Source organism: Polypterus senegalus, chromosome 1, assembly GCF_016835505.1.
Source record: "Polypterus senegalus isolate Bchr_013 chromosome 1, ASM1683550v1, whole genome shotgun sequence".
In the NCBI taxonomy this organism is placed as follows: domain Eukaryota; kingdom Metazoa; phylum Chordata; class Cladistia; order Polypteriformes; family Polypteridae; genus Polypterus; species Polypterus senegalus.
The window spans coordinates 114,289,678-114,314,385 of NC_053154.1; the positions used below are offsets into that span (position 1 = coordinate 114,289,678).

The 24,708-nt window shown below is 39.7% G+C and overlaps 1 protein-coding gene across 7 annotated transcripts in view; it reads left to right on the top strand.

The window, feature by feature from the left end:
• The window catches only part of schip1 (schwannomin interacting protein 1), a 1,049,948-nt gene that overhangs the window by 895,462 nt on the left and 129,778 nt on the right, over positions 1 to 24,708 (top strand). For 4 of the 7 annotated variants that reach the window (XM_039756460.1, XM_039756470.1, XM_039756476.1 and 1 more), the window contains one exon: positions 17,545 to 18,132. In XM_039756460.1, the coding sequence (XP_039612394.1) occupies positions 17,545 to 18,132 (588 nt within the window). Of the gene's footprint in view, positions 1 to 12,229; positions 12,602 to 13,441; positions 13,783 to 13,916; positions 14,017 to 17,544; positions 18,133 to 24,708 lie in introns of those variants that run through there. The other 3 variants (XM_039756486.1, XM_039756494.1, XM_039756504.1) reach the window with 3 other exon arrangements.

The following is a 24,708-nucleotide window of genomic DNA, read 5'->3' on the forward strand; positions in this document are numbered from 1 at the left end:
ATGGTTTGCAGAAGAATTTATTTCACTTTATATTTTATTGTTATTTTAAACCTGCTATTTCAAGTGAAAAATGTAGATAGGCTAATTTGTTAATTGTAAACAAAAAATGTCCAGGCTGCATTATTTCATGCCTCTTAGTGTTGCTCTTGAAAATTATCTTTATCAAAATGTAATTCATCAAACTGGCAGTTTTATGCAGTTTATTTCCTGTATTGCAGATCAGCTCAACATTTCAGTTTTCCAAGCTGTAGTTTAGTCCACTCAAGTCAATCTGATTAGAAGCGATCTCATACGTTCTTTCATGTATAGTAGATTCAGTCAGAATTAGATTCTCAGCTATTCAGTGTCCCTCAGAACACATCTAAAACTCAGACTGTACCTTTCATCCAGCTTCTGAACTCATTTCTCATGCATACAAATACATTACTGCTAAATTTCAACAATGTCAGAAAAAGCAAAGCAAACCATACTTTGTATGGATCTCAGTGAAACAAAAATTCAGGGCCAAATAGAGAGCTTTTAAGGCAGAAAGGGGGCGAAGTAGAAACAATGCTCTCCAATAGGCTTCAGACATAAACTGAAGAGGTTATCAGAGAGCCAGGCCCTTTCTAGGAGGCTTTACAAGCGAGCAGGAAAATCCTTCATGTAATCCCATAGCTGCTTGCTTCAGGTTAATGCTATACAATGCCAGGGTGAAGCTTCCCTGTTTTAGGATCACTCGTTTTATTTATTTTCTGTGAGAAAGAAAAAATAAGCTATTTTAAAATTAATCTTCAGATGAAGACACAGATTTGTATTTCATACAATAATAATGTATCAGCATAATTTGTAACTAAAGTCAATTGTTTTAAAGATTATACATCATGAAAATGTATCTTTGCTTTGCTACTGCTGTAATTTCCTTCCCATTATGCTCCTTATGGAGAGCTCAAGCGTTTCATGCATTATTAGGAAATTCATTTTCTTTCTTAAGTCACAGTAGGATTCACAAGTAACGTGCAGGCTGGGTAAAGTCACAGCAAACATATCATTCGTATTTGAATGGTCTCCCTCATTCCAGGGCATGCATTGTGAGGTCATGATTACTTTCTTACTAGTCAAAATCATTAACAAACATTTGTCTTTTTCTTTGTTGCTTAATGCATGATTTTATTAACGGATGTTTCAGTAGACTATTCCTTAACTACTAATAATATCCATTTGAGTCATTATTGTTAAACTGCTTTTCAACGATTCTTCTCTGTGAGTCGAAATGTTTGCACCTGTCAGGGCAAAGTTACAGTTTCAGGTATAAAATACCAGCTTCCTTCCTATACAATTCAGGTGTATAAACGGAAGTATCCTTTGGAGTTTGCAGATGGCATGATGGCGGAGTTTTCAGTGCTGCTGCCTCATACATTCAGGGTCCTGAGATTAATTCCTGCCTTACTCACTGCCTTTGCAGAGTTTGCTCATCATGCCTGCGTTGACTTTCCTTCCTAATACTCTACAAGTTTAGGTTTGTGTGTTGTAAGAAGGATGCTGTATAGCGCCCGACCCAACACAGATTCACATGGGAGGCACGGCTAAAAAAATAAACTGTTTATTATTCTTCAGCTGGAGGACACCTCTTCCTTGTTATCCCTCCAGCCACAACACAGTCCCAAGCACAGTACAAAAGTCACACCAAGCACTTATCCTCCTCTTTTCCACTACCACTCCTCCTCAGCAAGCTTTGTCCTCCTTCCACCCGACTCTGGCCACTGAGTGGTGGTCGTTGGCTCCCTTTTATTGGGTACCCAGAAGTGCTCCATGTGCTTGATTGGCAACATCTGGCTGCAATTCCAGGTAAGGCAAAACCAGTGCCAAAAAGGGGCCAGCAGCTCCTGTTGCAGCACCCCCTGGCGGCACCTGCAGAACCCCACAGAGCTGCACAGAACTCCAACCCCCATGAAGCCCTGGGGGAGTCCGAGGCACCGCTGCAACCCAAGGAGGCTGCCATCTAGTGTCCAGGGGTAGATACTGGGCTTCCCACCCTTGTCCCCCTGGCAGATGTGGTGATGGGGCGTCCTGGCCAGGCACACATGCCTTGTGCCTGAAGCTTCTGAGATAAGTGGATTCAGACAGTATTCAGACACCTTAACTTTCTGCACACTTTATTGTGTTGTAGATTCAATTTTAAATTGATAAATTTTCCATTTTTGCCCATTAATCTACAATACAATACAATTTATATTTGTATAGCCCAAAATCACACAAGGAGTGCTGCAATGGGGTTTAACAGGCCCTGCCTTTTCACAGCCCCCCAGCCTTGACTCTCTAAGAAGACAAGGAAAAACTCCCCAAAAAAACCCTAGTAGGGAAAAAATGGAAGAAACCTTGAGAAAGGCAGTTCAAAGAAAGACCCCTTTCCAGGTAGGTTGGGTGTGCAGCGGGTGTCAGAAAAAGGGGGTTAATACAATACAATACACAGAACAGAACACAAGTAACACAAGTAATCCTCAATACAATACAATAGTGCAATTGAAATAATACAAGTACAGAGTAGAATTCAGCAGTAGATGATATCACATAATACGATTCGGACCCAATAACCCATAATTGCAAACTGAAAAAATGGTTTCCACAAAGGTTTGAACATTTCTCAAAAATCAGAAACTGAAAGCTGTAGTTTATGTAAGCATTCACACTCTTAATTTAGTATGTTCTAGAAGCCCCTTTGGTTGAACTTACAGGTTTAGGTCTTTCTGAGTAAGTGTCTACAAGCACACCTGGATTTGGGCAATTTATGACAATTTTCTGGGCAGATCCCCTCAAGCTCCTTTAAATTGGATGGAGGCATCTATAAACTCACCATGTCATGCCACAGATGTTCTGTAGGCTTTAAGTCTGGGCTTTGGCTTGGCCACTCAAAGATAGTCAGAGACCTTCCCAATGCCACTCCAGTGTTGTCTTGTCTGTAAGCTTGGGATGATTGTCATGCCGAAAGCTGAACCGTTACCCCAGTCTGAGGTTTCATGCACTCTGGAGCAGGTTTTCCTCAAGGACTCTCTGTATTTGGTTGCATTAATCCTTCCCTTATTTTTGACTTGTACCTGTTACTGAGAAGCATCCCCATAGCATGATGCTACTACCACCATGCCTTACCATAAAGATGGTATTAGGGAGGTGATAAGTAATGCCTGGTCTTCACCAGACATTGTGCTTGGAATTTTACCCAAACAGTTCAGTTTTTGTCTCATTAGACCACAGATTTTTTCCTCATGCTCTTAGAGACCTTTAAACATCATTTGGCAAACTCCAAGAGAGCTGTCACATGCCTTTTTACTGAACAGTGGCTAACATCCAGCCACCCTACCATAAATACTTGATTGATGGAGTGTTGCCAAGATGGTCATCCTTGCGACAGGTTCTCCCGTCTAAGCAGAAGACTTCTGAAGCTCTGTTAGAGTGACCATTGAGTTCATGGTCACCTCCTTCTTGGTCGGTTAGTCAGTTTGACTGGACAGCAAGCTCTAGGAAGAGTCCTGGTGGCTCTAAACTTCTTCCATTTCACAATTATTGAAGCCACTGTGCTCTTGGGAACACTTGAAGCCTTAGAAATGGTTTGATGACCTATGTCTCACCATATGATGTCCAAGTTGCCTGCAGTTGGCATACTTCCCTTGCATTGGCATACTTCCCTTGCATCCAGGTTGTCAATAGTCATGAAACCAAGATGCACTGGGCTAAGACAGCACATAACTACAAAGCTACAAATCAGTGCAAAGTGCTTTATTATTCACACAGTGTTCTAACAAAGTTCAATAAAAAATAATCCATCATAATTAACCTCACATGAAATCCAGTGCCTTGGTAGAGTTTAAAATCAACAATAAATATTTCAATATTAAATGTTAAAAACACATAATCTGTCCTTTAAAATCACCCCTGAGCCAGTGCCTCCTTTTAAAACCAACATCTCCTCAGTTCACCTAATATGGTCTCCTCAGCAAGAGGAGACAACCAAACCTTTTCATCTGGCTCGTGTCCATGTGACCATCCCTCTGTGTTTGTGAGGACCCCTCAGGCATTGCTCCCTTCTCCCTTCCACGGTATCTGCAGGATTTTCTCAGAGTGGTTGGTTGCTCCTGCTACTCTAGACACTCAATAGGAATGACCCTACCCTGGAGAGCCACTGCTCCACTTGGGACAACATTCTTGACTGCCTGCCTCCTCTTTGTAGCAGCACCAGCTCAGTCATGATCCTGGTATCCTCCCCTGTCCTTTCCTTTTAACCACCAGTCTCCTTCTCTTCTTTCCTTCCTCAATCTCTCCATCCCTTCTACTCGGGCTCTCTATTTGTGTTCCAGTGGGTGTGGTGCCTCAATTAGGACTCACACAGTACCGAAGTGTAACAGTTGAACAAATCAAACAATCAGCTCACCTCCACACTGAACACCCCAAGCCTGAACCACAATGCTTATAATTTAAAATCTGCTCACTGTCCAAAGACCCCTAACGTGCATCACCACAATTTTACAGCAAAGGTCCACAGAGAGATCCTTGGACTTCATGACTTGGTTTTTGCCCTGACATGCCATGTGAATTGTGGGGGCCTTATATACACAGGTGTGTACCTTCTTTCTAAATGATGTCCAATGAGTTCAGTTTGCCACAGGTAAACTCCAATAAAGTTCAATACTCATCTCATGGATAAATAAAGCAAGCAGGATGCACTATTTAGAGTGACACAGCAAAAGGTTTTATTTCTTCTATAGAGATTTCAGTGTTTGATTTTTAATAAACCTGTAAACCTTTCTAAGAACATGTTTCCACTTTGTCATTATGGGTTACTGAGTTTAGATTGATAGACAAAGATGGTAAATGTATCCACTTAAAATTAACACACAACACAGCAAACACAGCAAAAATGACCGAATGTGAAAGGGCCTGAATACTTTCTGAATCCACTGTAGTCTCTTCTACCTTCCCACTACTCTGAACATGATTAACTGGTTTTGACATAACATGGACGGATGTGGTATTTTGACAACTTGCTCGCTGAATCTACTGTACAAGAGCAACAAGTGCCAGGCAGAAGCCTTGAGGGTCATCAGTTATTCACCCTCGGGAGTTACCAATTTAACTAAGCACGCACCTCAGGCATATAATTGGGATCCATGGAATTTGTTACTGTGAACACTTCATTGAAGATGTTATCATACGGCTGTAAAGTGAACTGGTGCCTTAGTGAATCAGCACAGCCATCTGCTGCACTGCTTAGATTTTCACGATTTCCACAAAAATAAGGAAAACATTTTACATGAAAGTAATATCACTGTCTGCCTCCTCCATTAACACTACCAGCATACATTTTGTAATATATGAAAATAGCAGAGAAAGTTTACTGGTGCTGCTGCCACTCAACTCGAGTAATGTACTTTGAAATCCTGGCCCAATTGCTGACTGTATGGACTTTGCTTGTGGGTTTACTCCATGTACAATGCTTACAAAGATGTGTGTTAGGTTAATTGATGACTCGAAACTGGCCCAAGAGGTTGTTCGTGAAAGTGAGGCCTGCACTGGACTACCATCCAACTAGCAGGCTATTCCTGCCAGGACAGGTCAGTGGAAAATGAATGGATTGATGGAGGGAAATGGCACATGTAGGAGCTTCAGACTGGCAAGTAACAAGCAGAATCCCTGATTGCTAATTCTTTTAGGGTGTTTTCTATAAATATATGGGGCAGTGTTTTGAAAGTCTGTGGATTCAAACCAGACAACTGCCTACAGCTTAAATGAGGGACTTGAAAGATGCTGAGCAAACTTAGTCTTGATCACTTAAATTATAAAGGTGAAGCTTGTCTGATGCATACTGAGTCATACTCATCCTAATTGCCAGTTAAAACTCGACAGACTTTCTCTTAACACATTTACTGTAAGCGACGTAATATAATTATCCTTTCACTGCTTTGACTCCAAGTCAAGCACTACAAAGTTAACAAAATGCATTTGAAAAATTCTGCTCTTTGCCTGTTACAAGACATTATGTAGGCCTGAAATTCTTCTGCTTTAAGCAGTCGACAGAATGTATATAATTAAAACAGCGCTGCAGGATCAAATCAGAAAAAGCACAAATTGGGTTATTTACATCTCGTGCACTAGTGAAACATATTAGAAATAATTACCAGCAATGACATCAATAAAATTGCTGCATTCACCACAGAAGTCATTCTCATACTTTTCTTTTATTTAACACCATGGCACATACTCTACCATTCTTGCTCATTACCAGGATTTCAAACTGTTAGTTCAAAAGTGCATTTATGCTGATTTTTTTGCCAGATGGACAATTTTAACTGTTTGAAAACTAAGAATCACATGAAAAGTCATGGTCATAAAAAAGAAATCCCCAAAAATATAGCCATGTGTGGTATTGTAATTTAAAGTTTCATATATGGTGTAATGTCCCAGTGAAAAATGACCTGCCTAAGTTACATGGTCATAGTTCAGTGCGAGAAAAATGACTGACAAGAGCATGTCATATTGATAAATTGCAGTGATTAATTTTTTGTAATGGAGGAAATCCCTCTAGGTTGTTTTTATAATCCCAACATGCATATGGGGATGTCTGCTCGGGTGCAAGCAACTTTAGATGGAGGATATAGGTGGATATAGGAGACTGAAATTGATGATCCGCCCTGCAGTGGTCAACTGTAAACTTATCTACTAAGAGTGAAAAAGGAAAAAAATTGATCTCACCAAAGGGGGATCAACACATGACAATATGAGAAAGGACAGTGTAAAGTGGAATTGGGTAATGGCAATCTAGCTTTTTAAATAGTGTTAGAACATTAGAAATAGTGTTAAAATAGTGTAGTGTTCTACAGAAATGAGAACTTCAAAGAAATGATGAGTGGTTCAAGTGAAAGGTCAAATAAAAGTGGGGAAAGGGGACAGCCTCTGAGAATTCAAAAGGTTACAGTTTGTAAAGTAACAACTGATGAAGATGGCTAAAGAACCTTAATCATTTTCATAAATTCTGGACAGATTCCATCATACCCAAAACTCGCCATAAAATGTCCAGTTCATGAGGTTAAATGTTGTTTCTGCATCCCAAGAGACAAGGACAACTGGATATGATAAGGACAGAGTTACATTAATTACTTAAAGAAGACGACAAATGTTACGGACAGACTTGCTAAACCCATTTAAACCAGTCTGATTTTGGTGTGCCAGATTATGAATAACAGTGTGAAGGTGTTGGGTGAGAAGTTTTGCCAAGTGTTTGGTGTCATTATTCATCCAGGATATTGTTTTATGCAGTCAGATGGGTCTAAGAACGATTTTAATTGTCATTTTTGTAGAGGAAATAGCTGAATGTAGAGTTAGAAACCATGGAATGGATACCTTTTCCCAGATTTCCCCTTTACTCACAGCATCATGGGCTTCCTTCAATTCAGTGATTGAAATGGGGGAAATCTAAAGGATGATTGGCTGAAGGTGAATGAATAACTGTCCTGGTGTCTTACAGAAAATATCCTGATGTGGCTTCAGAGACAACAAAAAACCCAATGATATTAGACTTAACTAGGCAAGGAATGACATAGCCCAATATGAAAAAAGGTTAGAAGAAGAATTGTAAACAGAGCTAAACACAAATGAGCAGGAGGAGACAATAAAAATGCAGGTATCAGTTTCAATATTGAGGACATTTGCTTCCACAAGCTTCAGATGATCACAATGTAATTGAAGTTGGGAGGCAAAGCCAAAGGCAAATTGGCAACTGGGAGGTGGGGACAAAGACAAGCTGCATATGTGGGCTGTTGTCATGTGACCTGTGCCAATTGGCTGCAACACTGGAGGTGGTGAGGGATAGAATTTTCAGGCATTGTTTGAATTTTGTCATTTTCCAGAGAATGCCAACTCAATGGTAACCACAAATCACCAGTATAAAACTAGCACTTAAGTGTGCATATGAAAACATTTCTCATGTACAGTAAATATACACATTTCAGGGTTACTGTAACACTGTCAGAGCTCCTTTAACTCTGCTGATTTTGCTACATTAGTCAAAAAAGTTTTCCATATCCCTTACCCTTTTTAGTCATCAAATCAAACCAAACCAAATAAAGAAGAGTGACATCCATGCATTTTCTGCTCCTGTCTATAAGGTATGTGTTAATTGACTACCTTGTGGACAGATAGGGTTGCATCCCTCCTGAAAAATTATACATGTTTGCAAATTATATATTAATACTGTTTTGTGTGTATAGTGTTGCAAAAATACAGTGCCCCCAACTGCAGAGTTTAAGAAGCTGAGAACAGAAGTTTCATTTAGTAACACAGAAGCACTATGTGACATCTTTAATGAAAATTTGGGAACTCCTCTGTGTACTGATGATATTTCAACAGTGCAGCAGGTACTGTGAACATAACCTTCAGAGCATACCCTTCATGGGTTTTGGTTTCAGGATGATATACAGTACATATATTAAAAGAGATTTTGTGGTGCTTGGTGTGTGGCACAGCGGTTAGCACCACCGCCTGAAAGCTCCAAGGATCTGAGTTCACTAGGTCATGCCTGTAAGGAGTTTGCATGTTTTCTATGACTCTTTGGGCATTCCCTTACATTCCAAACACATGCAGGTTAGCTTCACGAGGGACTTTAAATCGGGCAATGTGTGAGTAAATGTGGGTATGTGCACAAGTATGCTCTGCGATGAACTGATTCTTACCTTACCCTGATTTGGTGGGGATAGGATTCGACTCTTCACAACAATGTGGAGGAGAACGGGTGTCAGAAAATCACAAAGGCTTGTATTTGTATAACCGTTAACAGAAAACCTGCAGATGACTTGCCACTTGGGATCCCAAGAATTAAGTCATATTTTTCAAAAGTAATCAGATTTTTTATAACATGTCTAAACCCACTTAAAAAAGGAAAAAAATGAAATTGCCATCCTAAAGGCACAAAACTAACTGTTCAGTTTATAACTGCTTCAATATTCCAGTTAACCCAAAGGCCTAAATTGTCTTTGGCAAGAAGAACGTATTATTTTTTCAGTCCTGCAGGCTTTGTGTGTGTGTGGGTGTGTGTGTGTGTTTTAATCCTGTGGTGGTCAGATTAAAATTGTAAGTAATATTCTCTAATGTATATCAAAAATGCATTTTATAGATTTTCCTCTGTTATTAACAACATTCACTTCACTGCGCCAACAATTAATATCATTTCTTATTTCCACTGCCATTTGTCACAACACAATACAAATATTTTTTTTTCAATTACAATTTTGGAAAATAATGAAAAAGAATGACCTACAGCTGAAGAATAAAGCCATGCAACAGATTAATTATTGCCATCCTATTCAGCAAAAGCAGCAAGCAACCTAAGATGCCAGGGTCTGATGGCATAGCAGGTGAGCAGCTGCAGCTGGAAACAGAAATGGCTCGGGGGGTTGGATCAGACAGAACCAAATTAGATGATGGATAAAAAAAAGTATGAAGATACTCAACTGGCAAGTTCTAGGAGGATGGATGCCTCAGTGGACACTTAAACTGTGGGGCACCAATGTCACACAAACGTTAGCTAGTTTGATTCTACACTGGATAACTAATGTGTAGAATCTGCATATTTCCCACATCCAAATAATTGTCTTCAACTATCCAGTGACTATTACCATAACATGGCTAACTGTTGCACATGTTTATCTGTATGGGCATTATTATGAGAATGCATTTGTGAAGTTTCACAAATTAATTTATGCTTGCCAGAATGTCTTATTTTGATTGACTGCATGAATGTGGACAAAATATGGCAGCAGGACAGAGTAGTTTATATCACCAGGTATTATCTAGCAGTCCAACCATGTTTGCAACACTCTCTTTTCCTTGTTTCTCTGAAGATGTTGCCACTGAAAGTTGCTGGCTCAGAAAGAGTGAAAATTTGCATCTGCAAATATGAGAATAAAGGAGTGGCATGTAATGGTGAAGGGACACAGTTACCCATGAAGACTGCAATGAGTCACATCATAGGTGAGGCTGTGTACAGCTGACCCTCTGGGCAGGTGTCATCTGTCAGCAGTGCTACCATCGCTCAAGTTAAGCTGCTTTGCTCTTGATATGACACAACTGAGATGCTGCCAGCAGAGTGGTATGTGCTCTCTCGCACCCACTGATGGCTACTATCAGATTCACAGCATTATTTACTGAGGTAACTGGGCGAATTTGACAATATCTGTCATGGTAAGTATAGTCATATGATTCTTTGAAAGCTGCAATACAAAGCAACATAAAATAAAACAGATAATAAATAACTGGTTTGAATACGAATTCCAAAATACAATAACATACAGAAAGTAATATTTAAACTTCAAATTTACAAGTTGTATACAAAATCAATGAAAACTAGGGGAAGTAACCAGAGCACACATATTTGACAAAAATAAATCTACTTTTGTTAATTGAATATTTTATAAAGCAAAATTCATTAATGGTACACTTTAGCACAAAGTACTTTGCTACGTAATTCAAAATGTTATTATGTAGGATAAATTATAAAGTATTAAAGATGTTTTAGATATATAAGAGTCACAAATTATCACAAATGAAAGAATACATGCAACAAATGTATTTATAGCTAATCAGGGTCATGTTCGCAGCCAATCTGAGTGGTACAGCGTGCAAGGCAGGAAACAACACTGGACAGGGCCTCAGCCCACATACTCTCACTCATACTGGGTCCATCTATTAGTGTCAAATAATACAACCTGTGTGTCTTTAGGGATGTGCAGGAAAACCTGGGAGGACACCAAGAAAATACTTCAGTTCCAATAATAACCAGGAATGGGTTTCATTCCCAGTATAGTGGATCTGTGAAGCAGCAGCACTAAGCACTGTGCCATGATGCTGCCCCACAAATTCTAAATTTACGATGCAGGAAAATAGAAGCAATTTAATGCAAGGAGAATGACAAATCAAGCCAACAAAAATTTTGTTTGATATTGTACCTGTCATAATACAAACCATCCCAAAGTGCTTTACATTTTACACAATCATTACTATACAGCACTTCTGTATCAGGAGTTCAGAAGATGTGACAGCCTTCTCAGGGTCACACAAAGCCTGGTATTTTGGAATTTGACACAGAAAATCCCATCCAGAACTGCCTTCCAGCTCACCCACAATGCTGCCAAGACAGGTACTGGCTCTCTGTAATGCTAAGCTGAGTAGCAGGTTAGAAAGTGGATGGATGGATGGAACTTATCGTGGGCTGAGACTTTCAGGGAGAGGGCGCCTTAACTACATTTCTTTTTTTCCCTCTTGGAACATAGGCAGGGGCAGTGATTTGCTCAAAGTCACACAGGGTCAGGAACAGGATTGGCACTCTCAAGGTCTGAAGTCCAAAGCTTTAACCATTGTACCACACTGCCACATATTCTAAATTTGTTTACTGAACCCACTTGTTCCTTCACAATCTTGTAAGAGTGAGTGCCTATCCCAGCAGTATCAGAGACCCAACCCAAAGAGGGATGCCAGTGTAACACAGGGTCCTATCCCACTGGCTCATCTTCCTTTAGATTTTCCAACACTTACAAAGTAAAATTTCTCATCCAGGATTTATGTTTAACCATATTTTTTCCTTTTGTTGAAATTGGCATGGGTGCAGATGTGTACTCAGCCCAGTCTCCGGACTTTTCCAAAACTGAATAAGCGCTAACAAATTCCTGACCGCATGGGAGAGGGCTTAACATGGGGGTGAGTGACCCCCTATCAACAGGTCTGTTTGTACTGCCGTTCCACACCTCCACTGCACATTCTGCTCATTTACTGGCATTGTGAGGTTTGCACATCTCCCAGTGGTTGTGCTGGCTTTCCCTGAATGTTCGTTTCCTAAAATAGGTGTGCTTGGCAACGCTAAACTGAGATGGGGCTGTAGTTTGCAGCAATAATCAGACCTAGCCTAATATACCAACATGCCTAACTGGTAAAAACAGCAGCAAGAAAGCAGATAAAGTGAATTAACGGAGTTTTTGTTATAAAAAAGCGTGACTCAAAAATGCTTAATTTTGTATGAACCACGTTGAAAAGTCTTAACAAGGATCCTCAGGTAACGGAACCCCCTTTCTCTTCCGCGGCAGCCAATCACCGCGCGTGTAAATATTATGATGCGCGCAACCCCCCCGAGCAGCAGTTCTGTCACGTTCGGCTCGTGCGTGTGCGTGTGTGCGCATTCGGAGGATTCAAACAGTTCGCAAAGCGGTGGGTGCTGCTCGCGACAGAGGACAGCCAAGATCAGGGAGACAAGCAGAGACTGCGCTGCAAAATAAATAAATATATAAAGCATCCAGCGGCACCACTTTCTCTTCTGTTGTGCCGGTGTCTGACATCTGCTGGGGGAAAAAGCAAAAGCGTGGTTGTTTGAAGCCAAGCGATTATTTTAAGTCTATTTTTGAACTCAACCTCCAGAGTAAAAAAAAAGGGAGGGCTGGGCTCCAAAGAGACGAAAGCAAGAATGCGATGAAAAATATCACAGGCGCCCATAACATCTCACCGGCTGATGCAGTTTGGAAAAGGCGAAGCGATTGGTCTATTAGTGTATGTATCTGAAAATGTCTTGAAGAGCCAAAAGAAGATGACTGTAAGTACTGCACTTCCACCCACCCATATTGCTATTGCATGTGACAGCATTCTGCGCTCGCTGTCTCCGTGTCAAGTCTGGAGTGTTAGAGGCAGCTGCCCTCCGCAATTGTCAAGAGTTTCATGTCACTGGAATTGGGTGGTCACACTGGTACCGACAGCACATTTCTGGTTTAGTTTACAAAATTAGGGGATATTAAATAAAAAGGGTGGTAGTTTAATGGAATCCTACACTGTGCACGCATAAATGTAGTACCGGTTTTCGCACGTAATAATCCTCATATTTTTATGATTAAAGCTCACAACACCTCACATATTTGGACGACTTCTTAATTTCATTTGAGGCTGATTTAACCTGGTTTGCACTTTACCATCTAAAGCACATCGTATTCCTTCTGAAACAACTGTTCAGTATCTTCGGCGTACACCGACTTTCTCTTTAAGAACAACCGGCAATTTTATTCTAGAAAGTGAACGTTACCTAAATGGGTGTCATGAATTTATGAAGCTTTAAGCATCCGAAAAGCACGCAATGTTTTAGCAAGTAATGATGATATAAAAAATTACAATTTCAATTGATTGAAAGAATCCCAGTAATATTCCTATTAATAACAAATGGTGCAGCCCGCCGGGCCGGATTTCTTCCTTAATGCGCTCGTTTCGCACGCAACGTCTGTCGCGGATTTGTATTTAGAGTTTTGTTTCAATCCTCCGGCGTGTCCGCAAGTGGGTCCCACCGCACCGCAAGGCGGAGCCCCCGAAAGGGGCATTGAGGCAGAAGCCTGCCACCAGGAGCAAGCCGGGAGGTGTTGTGAAATCGAAGCCCTTCGCTGTCTTTTCCCACGTGTGCTTTTTAAGGATATGCTGTTTTTTCCGTTACAGTTTTGTTTCTGAGGCGCTTGCGAGGCGTTGCCCTTTTAAGAGTGAAACAAGTGGAAATTTAAAGCAGGATTCCCACGGCTTTTCCTTTTGAATGACTCCCAACTCTGAGGGACTTACTGCGTGTCGTCTATGGAAACCCGACATGATTCCATACTTGTCCAGTTTATGCAACTGTAACATCACGTAATGGCTGTGCTCTTTTTTTACATACGGTACTCGAAATAACAAAACCAAAAACAGATGAGGTCCTCAGTGTGTATGAAAAAGAAGGGAGGTGAGCAATTACAGATGAGCCTTCTGGTAAGTTTGGACATGTTCACCTACATTACACGAAAACTGAAAAAGTAAAAGCTGAAAACTGCGTGTGTACTGTATATATAGTCAATTAACAGAGCGCGATCCGTCCTATATGATGTCCTTCTGTCATGTGACAGGATCTCCAGTCTACAGTGATGTGACTTGTAAGGTGGTGCCGCCGCTTCGGATTTCAAGAATGCAACAGATCGCGTTATGAAATGCCTATTGTAAGCAAAGGTGAGTTTGCTCTGTGGGTTTGCTGGAAAATGTGGCTTGCTGTTATCGGAGTTTTATCTCTGCATCCAAATGGCAATCTTGGACCGAGCAGCGAGACCAGCAGGGGTACTCGCTCGCTGATTCTGCGCTTCTTAGTATATGGAGAACGAGGATGATGCCCGTCAAGGATAGTCTGTCCTGGTTATCTGTGACTCCTTTTCAGCTGTACTTAAGCGTGTGCTGTTCGATGCAATGGAAGTTTGACCATGGGTTGTTTGACTACGTAATTCACAATATAATACTGTAGTTTTGAGAAATTAAGTTTGCTTCAGTAGTAAAAATGACAGGCACAAGTGAAATCTGCAGTATCTGTATAATATCGTGTTACTATTTCTATTATTTGTGAGGACAGATACAGTATAAAGATATTGATCTAATCAGAAACTATCTCGTATGGTCGAAAGATTGATAGATCTAAAAAGCTCGATTAAGGATAGACAGAAAATGCAGTATATTGCGCAGATAGATAAACTGTACATGAAGAGAGACTAAATGAATTATATCATAGATATGGCTCAAAAAGATGAACATATGCAATGCCTTTTTAAATATGCAGATATAGATACCTACATTTACACTCATTGTACTTATATGCATACAACTATCTGTGTCTACCTTATATGGTATCTATCTATCTATCTATCTATCTATCTATCTATCTATCTATCTATCTATCTATCTATCTATCAGTAATCAGCTAAAATCAGTTCTGGTTTTTCAATGCTTAAAGTGTTTTGTGATCTAGATTTTGAAGGAAATGTCAGACTGGAAGACTACATTTCTTGTCCAGACGTATCATTGTCACCTTCATTCCTAGCCTTTTCAACTCATGGCACAAATGAAAAGTGAGACATGTCACTGAAAACATATCAGGCATATAGCACACTTAATATAAGAGCATATTTGTCAGTGTGGAGTAGTTTCTGCAGCAGAAAATATATGCTCACAGATCACCTGAGAGAAGCTTTCAGAATTTTGATGTCCTTTTGTGCTACAGTGTAAAGGACTGTAATCTTGCTTACTTATATTGGAAATTTAACTGAGACTGGTTATACATGTGATTTGGCTTGACTCTACATTATATATTATGATTATATATTTTGAAAACAGATTTATTTCATTTACTCTTTTCGTATTCTGTTTCAGTATTGTTCAATGCTATTTTGCAGACAGAACGTTTGTGTATGACTGGCTCTTAAGCTGAATTCTCACAGTCATAACTTTCTGTTCTTTACCAAACACATTGTGACTAGTCTTTTCTTGTGCCACTTTATCCACGAGCAAGTCCCACTTTTGTGCCTGGGTTTTGCCAATTTTTTCTCTTTAATATATTTACAGCTCCTTGTTGTGTGCAGTGCCTTTAGCTGAATTTGCACTGCTGATATCATTTTGAAACAACACCCTTTCCTTTCCTCATTTTGCCTGAAGCATATGTGGGATGTTTCTATAAACATATCAGCTTTGCACAAAAGATGCCATGTTAATACTAATAAAGGTTGCCACATAGACAGTGTTGGTGAAGTATGACATGACTCTTAATTATTGGGTCATGTTAGCGTTGTTTTAACCTTCACTGGGAGTAAAACTTTGTGATAATTTTGACCCCATAGCTGACCTTTATTGATCTTTTTTATATATTTTTAAGGATGTTGTATATTCTCTAACAGAGCCTATTGTTTATGTGGGTAGGGCTGCATTTTGTTAATGGACTGTTTAAAGGGAAGTTCAAAAGGAAGGACAACTTACAAGTAGTTAACACTCAGCCTTTGAAATTTGGCTCAGCTCCTGACATTTGTGCTTGCTTTTGCTTTCTGCAGTTCCATTTCCAGCTCAGTCATTGCCACTGCAGCAACATTCCCCTATTGGCACATCATGAAAATGTCTGGTGGCTTCAATGTATAGTCAAGCTAGTGTGCGTGAACTGACAACTCAAAGCTGGCTAGAGGTGTCTGTTACTTAGATTGTGTGAGTGAATGTGGCCTGTGAGACTGGTTTTGCATACAAGGCTAGCAGCTGCTTTATGCCTGATGCTGTCAGGGTAGGCCCAGGCATCCTATGATTACCAGTCACCAGCTGAACATTTTTCTCTGCATGTTCCCCTCATGTCTTGTGTGATTTTCTCTGTCTGCTCTAGTGGACAGTTGAATGAGCCACCCTTGATTGAATTTTAAGGAGTTTTCAGCTACAGTATTTGGACTTGAATGTATGAGGCACCCCAATGCAGTTTACTGGACATCTTATGTTCCACACACAGTATCAAGTTGAACTTCAAAGAGTGTGTTACTCCAAACCACACTTCCAACCATGTGTAAGAAAATGTGTTCTCTATTTGTGTGAAGTCTACAATTAAGAAGCTTCTGTTGTCTCAGTAAATTGCATGCTATCTAATGACTATTGGGAAAGGAAAAATAAGTTAACTGGGTTAATAAAGAGGTTGTATTTTTGTAGATTAAGCCATTCAAGCTTAGAAACTGCAGGTACAAAGTTCTGTGAAGCTGAGATTGCAAGGTTGCTAAGGGTCTCCATGCAGTTTCATTCCTAGAAATCGAGTAATTATGTGTGTGTACTGATAGTCTGTGTGGGAAAGGATTCTGGCATCTGTGTGGAATTTACAGTTAACCAGCAACTTGCAACCAGTGGCTTGAAGAACTTGTGAAATAACAGCAGGGTGCCAACATTTTTTCCACCATTCATAATTTTAAATATTTGTCTTATGACTGTTTTATCCATGCTTCTGTTGGCTTAGGTGGAAAGGATAATAACAAGATATAAGGAATGAGCTTTGTTATTTACATATTAATCTGCTTGTTCGATCTATTAGTCAGTCTTTACACCTGACTGTACCTTTGCATGTTACTTCACAGTGGAACAGCTCAGTAACTTCACTTCTATAACATGCTATTTGCCCTTCTTTACAATATGGTTCACTATCAACCTTTTCTCAGTTCACTCAATTAAATTCTTTACTAATTTCTTTTCAACCCTGGAATTAAGTGATTGAGAAACAGCACATTAACTTTGAATTCCGAGGTGTCTTTTAAGATGATCTGTGCAGACTTTCCCATGTTTCTGATAATTAGCAACTTTTACGCTACATGATCTGCCAGCATGTGTGCGGCTGTGTGAATTACACACTTGCAGGCTTCTCATTTAAGCCATGCTGAGTAATTTCACTGTCACTTACATTTTTTTGAATGTTGTGTGTGTCAAAATGAAGAAAATGGTACATTTACCTTATGACTATTTTAAAATAAATGTGTTGAATTTTATTATCCTTCTCTTATGCTGCAACAGGCCAGTGAGAATATTTTACCAAATTGCATATGATTTTTATTTGGTTCTCTGACTAAATCCTTGTGAGCTCCAAAGTGTTAAAATACATGATAGCTGAGCTAGCGCAGCTTCAAGCATTCTAAGGAGTGCTTCATCATGTTCTTCTGCCTTAATCCTAATGCTAATGCGCTATGGTTTTTTTTTTGCCCCCATTAGGATTACAGAGAGGATGGTATGGATTTGGGAAGTGATGCCTGCAGTCGCTCCAGCTCAGAGGCAAATTCTAACAAAGTGACTCCATGTTCAGAGTACAAATCATCTCCCAGCTTGGATCTTGCTACACTGGATGACTATGAAGAGGAGGACTACCAGGAATACAAAAAGAAGGTCATTGAGGACTGGGAAAGTGAATATGGGGAGTACACCGAAAATGAGGTGTATCCCAAATCTGTGAACAGCCGGAGTTTGGCAGAGGAATTTCAGGATGTAAACAGCCCAATGCCTATGCCTCATAGAGACACAGTATCGGAGGAACTGAAGCAAAATGGTAATGTGGTGCCACAGCACACAATGGCCAAAGCTAATAAAACTCTTGAAAAGCCCCAGCAGGCTTTGAGGATAGTGGGTGGTGGTGGTGTTTCCAGGACAGAGCCACCAGACATCTCAGGGACCTGTCATGCTGAGGAGACGCAATTGCCTACAATGGACTGGGAGGCTCTGGAAAAACATCTTGCTGGTTTACAGTTTCGAGAACAGGAGGTGCGCAACCAAAACCAGAGCCAAGGAAAAACCAACTACACCTCAGTGAGTGTCTTTTCTTAACATGGCTTGCTTAACAGTCTTTCCATGACAGCATTTTTGATACTCATAAATGTTGATTGGGCACTTCTTGAGGACCACAGCTTCATGTCATCTTTTCATCTTCACTCGGATTACTCTTTCAACACATTAAGGTTTTATCCAAGACCACAGAGAATATAATACCACAGGTACATAATAGTAAGTTGGAGAAAATGTGACTGAGGGACAAGGTTTTGTCATTTATTTTCTTAAGTGAGTTTTTCACTTGTTAATCACACAATAAAAAAGGGTTTCCTAAAAACCACAGAGAGAGGGACGAGTGCCCACATTTGGGACTACTCATAATAAAAGCTTACCCCATTTTCTGCTACTGGTTACTCTGGCAATTTTGGTAGAACTGTTGGCTCCCACTTCTGCCCAGAGGTGGTAAGACTTGGCCAACAACCCCAGAGCTCCCAGCACTTAGAAAGCAAAATAAAAATCTGAAAGTTACCTACTGAAGAGTAAAAAAAAAAGCAAAATGAACATCCTATCCACTGTCATCTATCACTGTGCATGTATGATGGTTTAATGTGAAAATGGTATGGTTGGCACGAAAGGATCTTCCCAATGCTATGTTGAAATGTGTGAATTACAATTAATTATATTTTTTTTTGTTTACTATTAAATAGGTAAATGCATATACGTTTTATATATTTGTATACTGTATTTCTTACACACATACATGTTCAAATACTATATGTACATATATGGTATGGTGGTAGAGTGGTTAGTGCATTAGTCTCACATGATTCGAAGAGGTTACTATTAACATGAATTCTGTACATTCATTCGTCATCTGTAGGAGTTTTCATTTTCCTCCCTTTCCCCAAAGACAAGAACGTTTCTTTAATTGACAAGTCTAACCAGCTCAGGGTGGGGTTTTATGGACGAGTGTGCCCTGTTATGAACTGACACTCCATTCAGGAGTTTTTCTCACCTTGTGTCTATTACTGCCAGAATAGGTAATAGCTTCCTGCTGCTATTAACTGGATAAGTGGGTGAGTAAATGGGTGGATGAATAGAAAATCTATATGTATGTGTATGCATGAATAACTTCTACTGTATATATATTAACATATTTTTACACTAAATTTACTTTCTGTCTTTATCAGGGTGAAAAGTGTGATTAACTCACACAAGAAAGTTGCACACTCGTGTATTCATTTAAATGACCACAACTGCAGATGGGAGGAGAATACCTCCAGCTGTTTTGTGGCAGACAGGGGTTTACCTCTAGGACTTGTGAATTACAGATAGCATCCTCCAGGGCTGACATGAAATAAAAGTGAATCATCCAGTGTTTCCAGCTCTCGGGTGTGCCTTAGTGGTTCATTCCTGTGCAGCAACATCCTGTGTTAAAACAGGCAGCACTTCCTCAGCTTCATCCCAACAGCTTTTCTTGTTTCCTGTAAGAAAAAATTGTAACAGTGTATCCGGTTCACAGATGCATGCATTTTAACAGCCTTATCAGGCTTTACAGTGTTGTCTTCCAATTTTCTTCCAAAGTTTCTCAGTTCTACCTTTAAAACATATGTCTTATTCCATCTATTAGGCTTATTTAGCACCCTTAGCCTGAATGCCCTGGCTGCTCTATTTAAGGAGAATCAGAAAACATAGCCTTTTCAATAACACAGTGCTTACCATTTGTAAAATATGATTTTGGCCCCAAACATACTGTGGCAAAACAAGGTCCAATTTTTCATTGGTTACAGATTTTCCAGAAATAAGCTACCATAAAAACAGCTGTGCCTGCAATGAATAACATCTGGAATCCTAAGGAACCATCACGCTTTAGTGTTGTCAGAGATAAAGTGCAATGCAGAAGCAGATTTTTTAAATGTTATTTCATGCTGTTCCACCACCAGAGGGAGGTATTGGTATTTGTTGAGCTCAATCTGTTGCCTACGATAAGGAAAAAAAAACCCTAAATTTCCAATAATCAACCTTCCATATGGTTTTGTCAGATTCTGAATGGAACAGGAATATTAGAAATATAATACAAACTACAGGAAAATAAACACTTTACCTGCTATAATGGTGTTATGAAACTTTCAAAATCCTTCATGCCCTGTAAGCAGAACTTAACAAATGCAAAGGTGTTTAATGGTATACACAATTACTGCAAGGGCAAGTGCACTTTTGGAATTAAATGAATTATAGATAAATGTAATATTAGTGATTGTCATTTTATTCAAAATGGCTGGCTTGTTTTCATGTGCTATCCTTTTAAAGTGGCTGACACATACAATGCTGTGACTAATTTCCATTGCCCAGTGCAACAAAAGGTAGGGTGATGGTGCCGTGTAGTGTGTAACACGTTAAGAAAAGAATTGCTGTTAACAGTGTATTAATTCAGTACTGCAGATGTCTACTTTCACTGTGGCTGACACATACAATACTGTGCTTACGGTCAGTACAAATCCTGTCAAAGCAGGGCCAGGAGTATTTAAGCATCTGTCTTGTGCTTTACAGTAATCCGTTTCCATGGTTAACTCAACACTCACACCTCACTGTCTTATCAGACTGTTATCCTTAAACACCTTTGTGTATTAGCAGGTCACACTTGATGTTTCCTAAACAGATCACAACTCTCCTTCCAGGCTCAGCCTTTTCCTCATTAGCCCATCGTTTTCCATATCTCGTTCTCTTTGCACTTATGTGTCCCCTTCAGACTTTGCTTAGGGCGGGTTGCCATATCTCCTTACAAAGGTCATACAGTGAATTCTGCCGAGCAGTGCAATCTTTGAGTGGGAAGATATATGACACATAACCTATTCATTACAAGCTAAATATTGTTCCCTCTCTAGCATTCCCATGTTATCAGCATAAAGTTTAATTTTAATTATTGTGATTTTAAGATTAAATTTTATACAGTTTGCTTCCCAGGTCCTCCCTGCGTGGAGCTTGCATGTTCTCCCCGTGTCTGCGTGGGTTTCTTCCGGGCGCTCCGGTTTCCTCCCACAGTCCAAAGACATGCAGGTTAGGTGGATTGGCGATTCTAAATTGGCCCTAGTGTGTGCTTGGTGTGTTTGTGTGTGTTCTGCGGTGGGTTGGCACCCTGCCTGGTATTGGTTCCTGCCTTGTGCCCTGTGTTGGCTGGGATTGGCTCCAGCAGACCCCCGTGACTCTGTGTTCGGATTCAGCAAGTTGGAAAAAGGATGGATGGATGGATGTTTAGGGGGCAGAATATATAAAACATGTGGTGCAACTGAAAGATTTAAGGAGTATTGAAGGGCACTTGGATCACTCGGCTGGAAAAGCTGACTAAAATGAACTTGAGATGTTCTGTGGAAGATGAGATTCTCCTGTTATTTTTTATGGAAACCCGAGTTTTCAAAGCATAAGGCATTAATGCTTTTAATTTTCCAACGTGTCTATCTCAAAGATTGAAGTTTAAAAGCCGATTTTTGAAAATACTTTATATACAATAAGTGAGTAATTGGTTGTGGAAGTTGAAGATTATCCTATTTTTAAGGCAGGATCCAACTCCAAGAAAGATGTCAATGTACAATACATTTTACGCATAAGTATTTTTTGTTGGAAATTAGTATAAAAGCTCTGGTAAATGCATTACTGTTTTCAGCTTATTATTGTCATATTTGTAATTTCCATAGCAGGTGCTTTCAGCCATTTTCTAGCTTCTCCACAATACTGACTTAGATGTAACAGTTTTGGAAATAACAGGCTTACAGTCATCCCTGCTAAAATATATTTATTAAATAAAAGGGTGGGTTGTTATAAGGGCACCATCGTGGCATAGTGTTGTCAGCTCACAGCCCTTGACTCAGGCATCACTCCCATGCTTTGGTACCTTCTAAGTAAAATCTGTTAGTTTCACCAATTTTACTGTGGGTTTACACCAAGTTTAAACTTATACTTTTAAGTTTATTATCCACTCTGGAGTAGAAGTGTGAACTGTGACATGGACTACAACTTTGTTCAGGGCTACTTCCTGCTTCCTTACCACTGTTGTCAGGTTAGAATTTACCTGCATGTGACTCTGACTACAATAAAGGAGCAAAAGAAAATGTAAGGGTAACACACACACACACAAACATGCACATATACAGTGGAGCTTGAAAGTATGTGAACCCTTTAGAATTTTCTATATTTCTGCATAAATATGACCTAAAACATCATCAGTTTTTCACTGAAGTCCTAAAAGTAGATAAAGAGAAACCAGTTAAACAAATGAGACAGAAATATTATACTTGGTCATTTATTTATTGAGGAAAATGATCGAATATTACATATTTGTGAGTGGCAAAAGTATGTGAACCTCTAGGATTAGCAGTTAGTTTGAAGGTGAAATTAGAGTCAGGTGTTTTCAATCAATGGGATGACAATCAGGTGTGAGTGGGCACCCTGTGTTATTTAAAGAACAGGGATCTATCAAAGTCTGCTCTTCACAACACATGTTTGTGGAAGTGTATCATGGCAAGAACAAAGGAGATTTCTGAGGACCTCAGAAAAAGAGTTGTTGATGCTCATCAGGCTGGAAAAGGTTACAAAACCATCTCTAAAGAGTTTGGACTCCACCAATCAACAGTCAAACAGATTGTGTACAAATGGAGGAAATTCAAGACCATTGTTACCCTCCCCAAGAGTGGTCAACCAACAAAGATCACTCCAAGAACAAGGTGTGTAATAGTCGGCGAGGTCACAAAGGACCCCAGGGTAACTTCTAAGCAACTGAAGGCCTCTCTCACATTTGCTAATATTCATGAGTCCACCATCAGGAGAACACTGAACAACAATGGTGTGCATGGCAGGGTTGCAAGGAGAAAGCCACTGCTCTCCAAAAAAAACATTGCTGCTTGTCTGCAGTTTGCTAAAGATCACGTGGACAAACCAGAAGGCTATTGGAAGAATGTTTTGTGGACGGATGAGACCAAAAAAGAACTTTTTGGTTTAAATGAAAAGCGTATTGTTTGGAGAAAGGAAAACACTGCATTCCAGCATAAGAACCTTATCCCATCTGTGAAACATGGTGGTGGTACTATCGTGGTTTGGGCCTTTTTTGCTGCATCTCGTCCAGGACGGCTTGCCTTCATTGATGGAACAATGAATTCTGAATTATATCAGAGAATTCTAAAGGAAAATGTCAGGACATCTGTCCATGAACTGAATCTCAAGAGAAGGTGGGTCATGCAGCAAGACAACAACCCAAAGCACACAAGTCGTTCTACCAAAGAATGGTTAAAGAAGAATAAAGTTAATGTTTTGGAATGGCCAAGTCAAAGTCCTGACCTTAATCCAATCGAAATGTTGTGGAAGGACCTGAAGTGAGCAGTTAATGTGAGGGAACCACCAACATCCCAGAGTTGAAGCTGTTCTGTACGGAGGAATGGGCTAAAATTCCTCCAAGCTGGTGTGCAGGAATGATCAAAAGTTACCGGAAATGTTTAGTTGCAGTTATTGCTGCAAAGGGGGGGTCACACCAGATACTGAAAGCAAAGGTTCACATACTTTTGCCACTCACAAATATGTAATATTCGATCATTTTCCTTAATAAATAAATGACCAAGTATAATATTTCTGTCTCATTTCTTTAACTGGTTTCTCTTTATCAACTTTTAGGACTTGAGTGAAAATCTGATGATGTTTTAGGTCATATTTATGCAGAAATATAGAAAATTCTAAAGGGTTCACAAACTTTCAAGCACCACTGTATATAATATATATAGCAAAACATCCATCCATTGTCTCAGCCCATTTTAGTTTAATTAAGAAAGAATGGGTACTAAAGCCTATCCTGCAAGCACAGGAACAACAATGGACCCACACATAAGCTCATTCATACCCATGGAATTTATAATAAACAATCACCCTAACCGACACATAAAATAAATGAATGGTATTTGAGTCACAGAATGTCATAAATGTAGCTTTAAAATAAATTAAAAAAAATAAAATACATTTTTATTTCCCCCCTCTTCAGGATACATTTTAAGTCATAGTTGTCATATTTTTTAAAGGCTTTTTTACATAACTACACTAAGCTATAGGTGAACCCACAAAACTTGTTTAATTTTCCACTGCATTTTCAACATGACTTGGATTGAGTAAATCCATCTTTCTAAGCCTCCTCAAGTGAATGTGGTGAGCCTGGCAACAAGCAGGCCTAGGATGGAAATTTCTGACATGGGTGTAGTGACTGAGGTGTTTCTTTTAGGATCCAGAGAATCTTTCAGTTTGTCGTTTAGTCTATCACTGAGTGTTATTTTTTTCTACTTTGCCTGTGCATTCAGTTTATGTTAAGGTATTGAGCAAAATGCTCATAGCTCGTGTTTGACAATGGCCTGCCCTCATGTTCATTCACTTCCTCTAGCTGCATATGCTGTCAAACAATCAGCTAAGCATTCCTATCATGTTTGCCAACTGCTGCCATGCATACAGTACGTTACACCGTGCTGCTCACTGTGACCTTCTAGACAGATTTACCACTTTTAGACAATTTGCAGTGTTTCATACTGGCAAAATGTCAAACCAATAGAGAGCAGTGATTTTTCTCCTCATGTCTTTACACAATTTAAA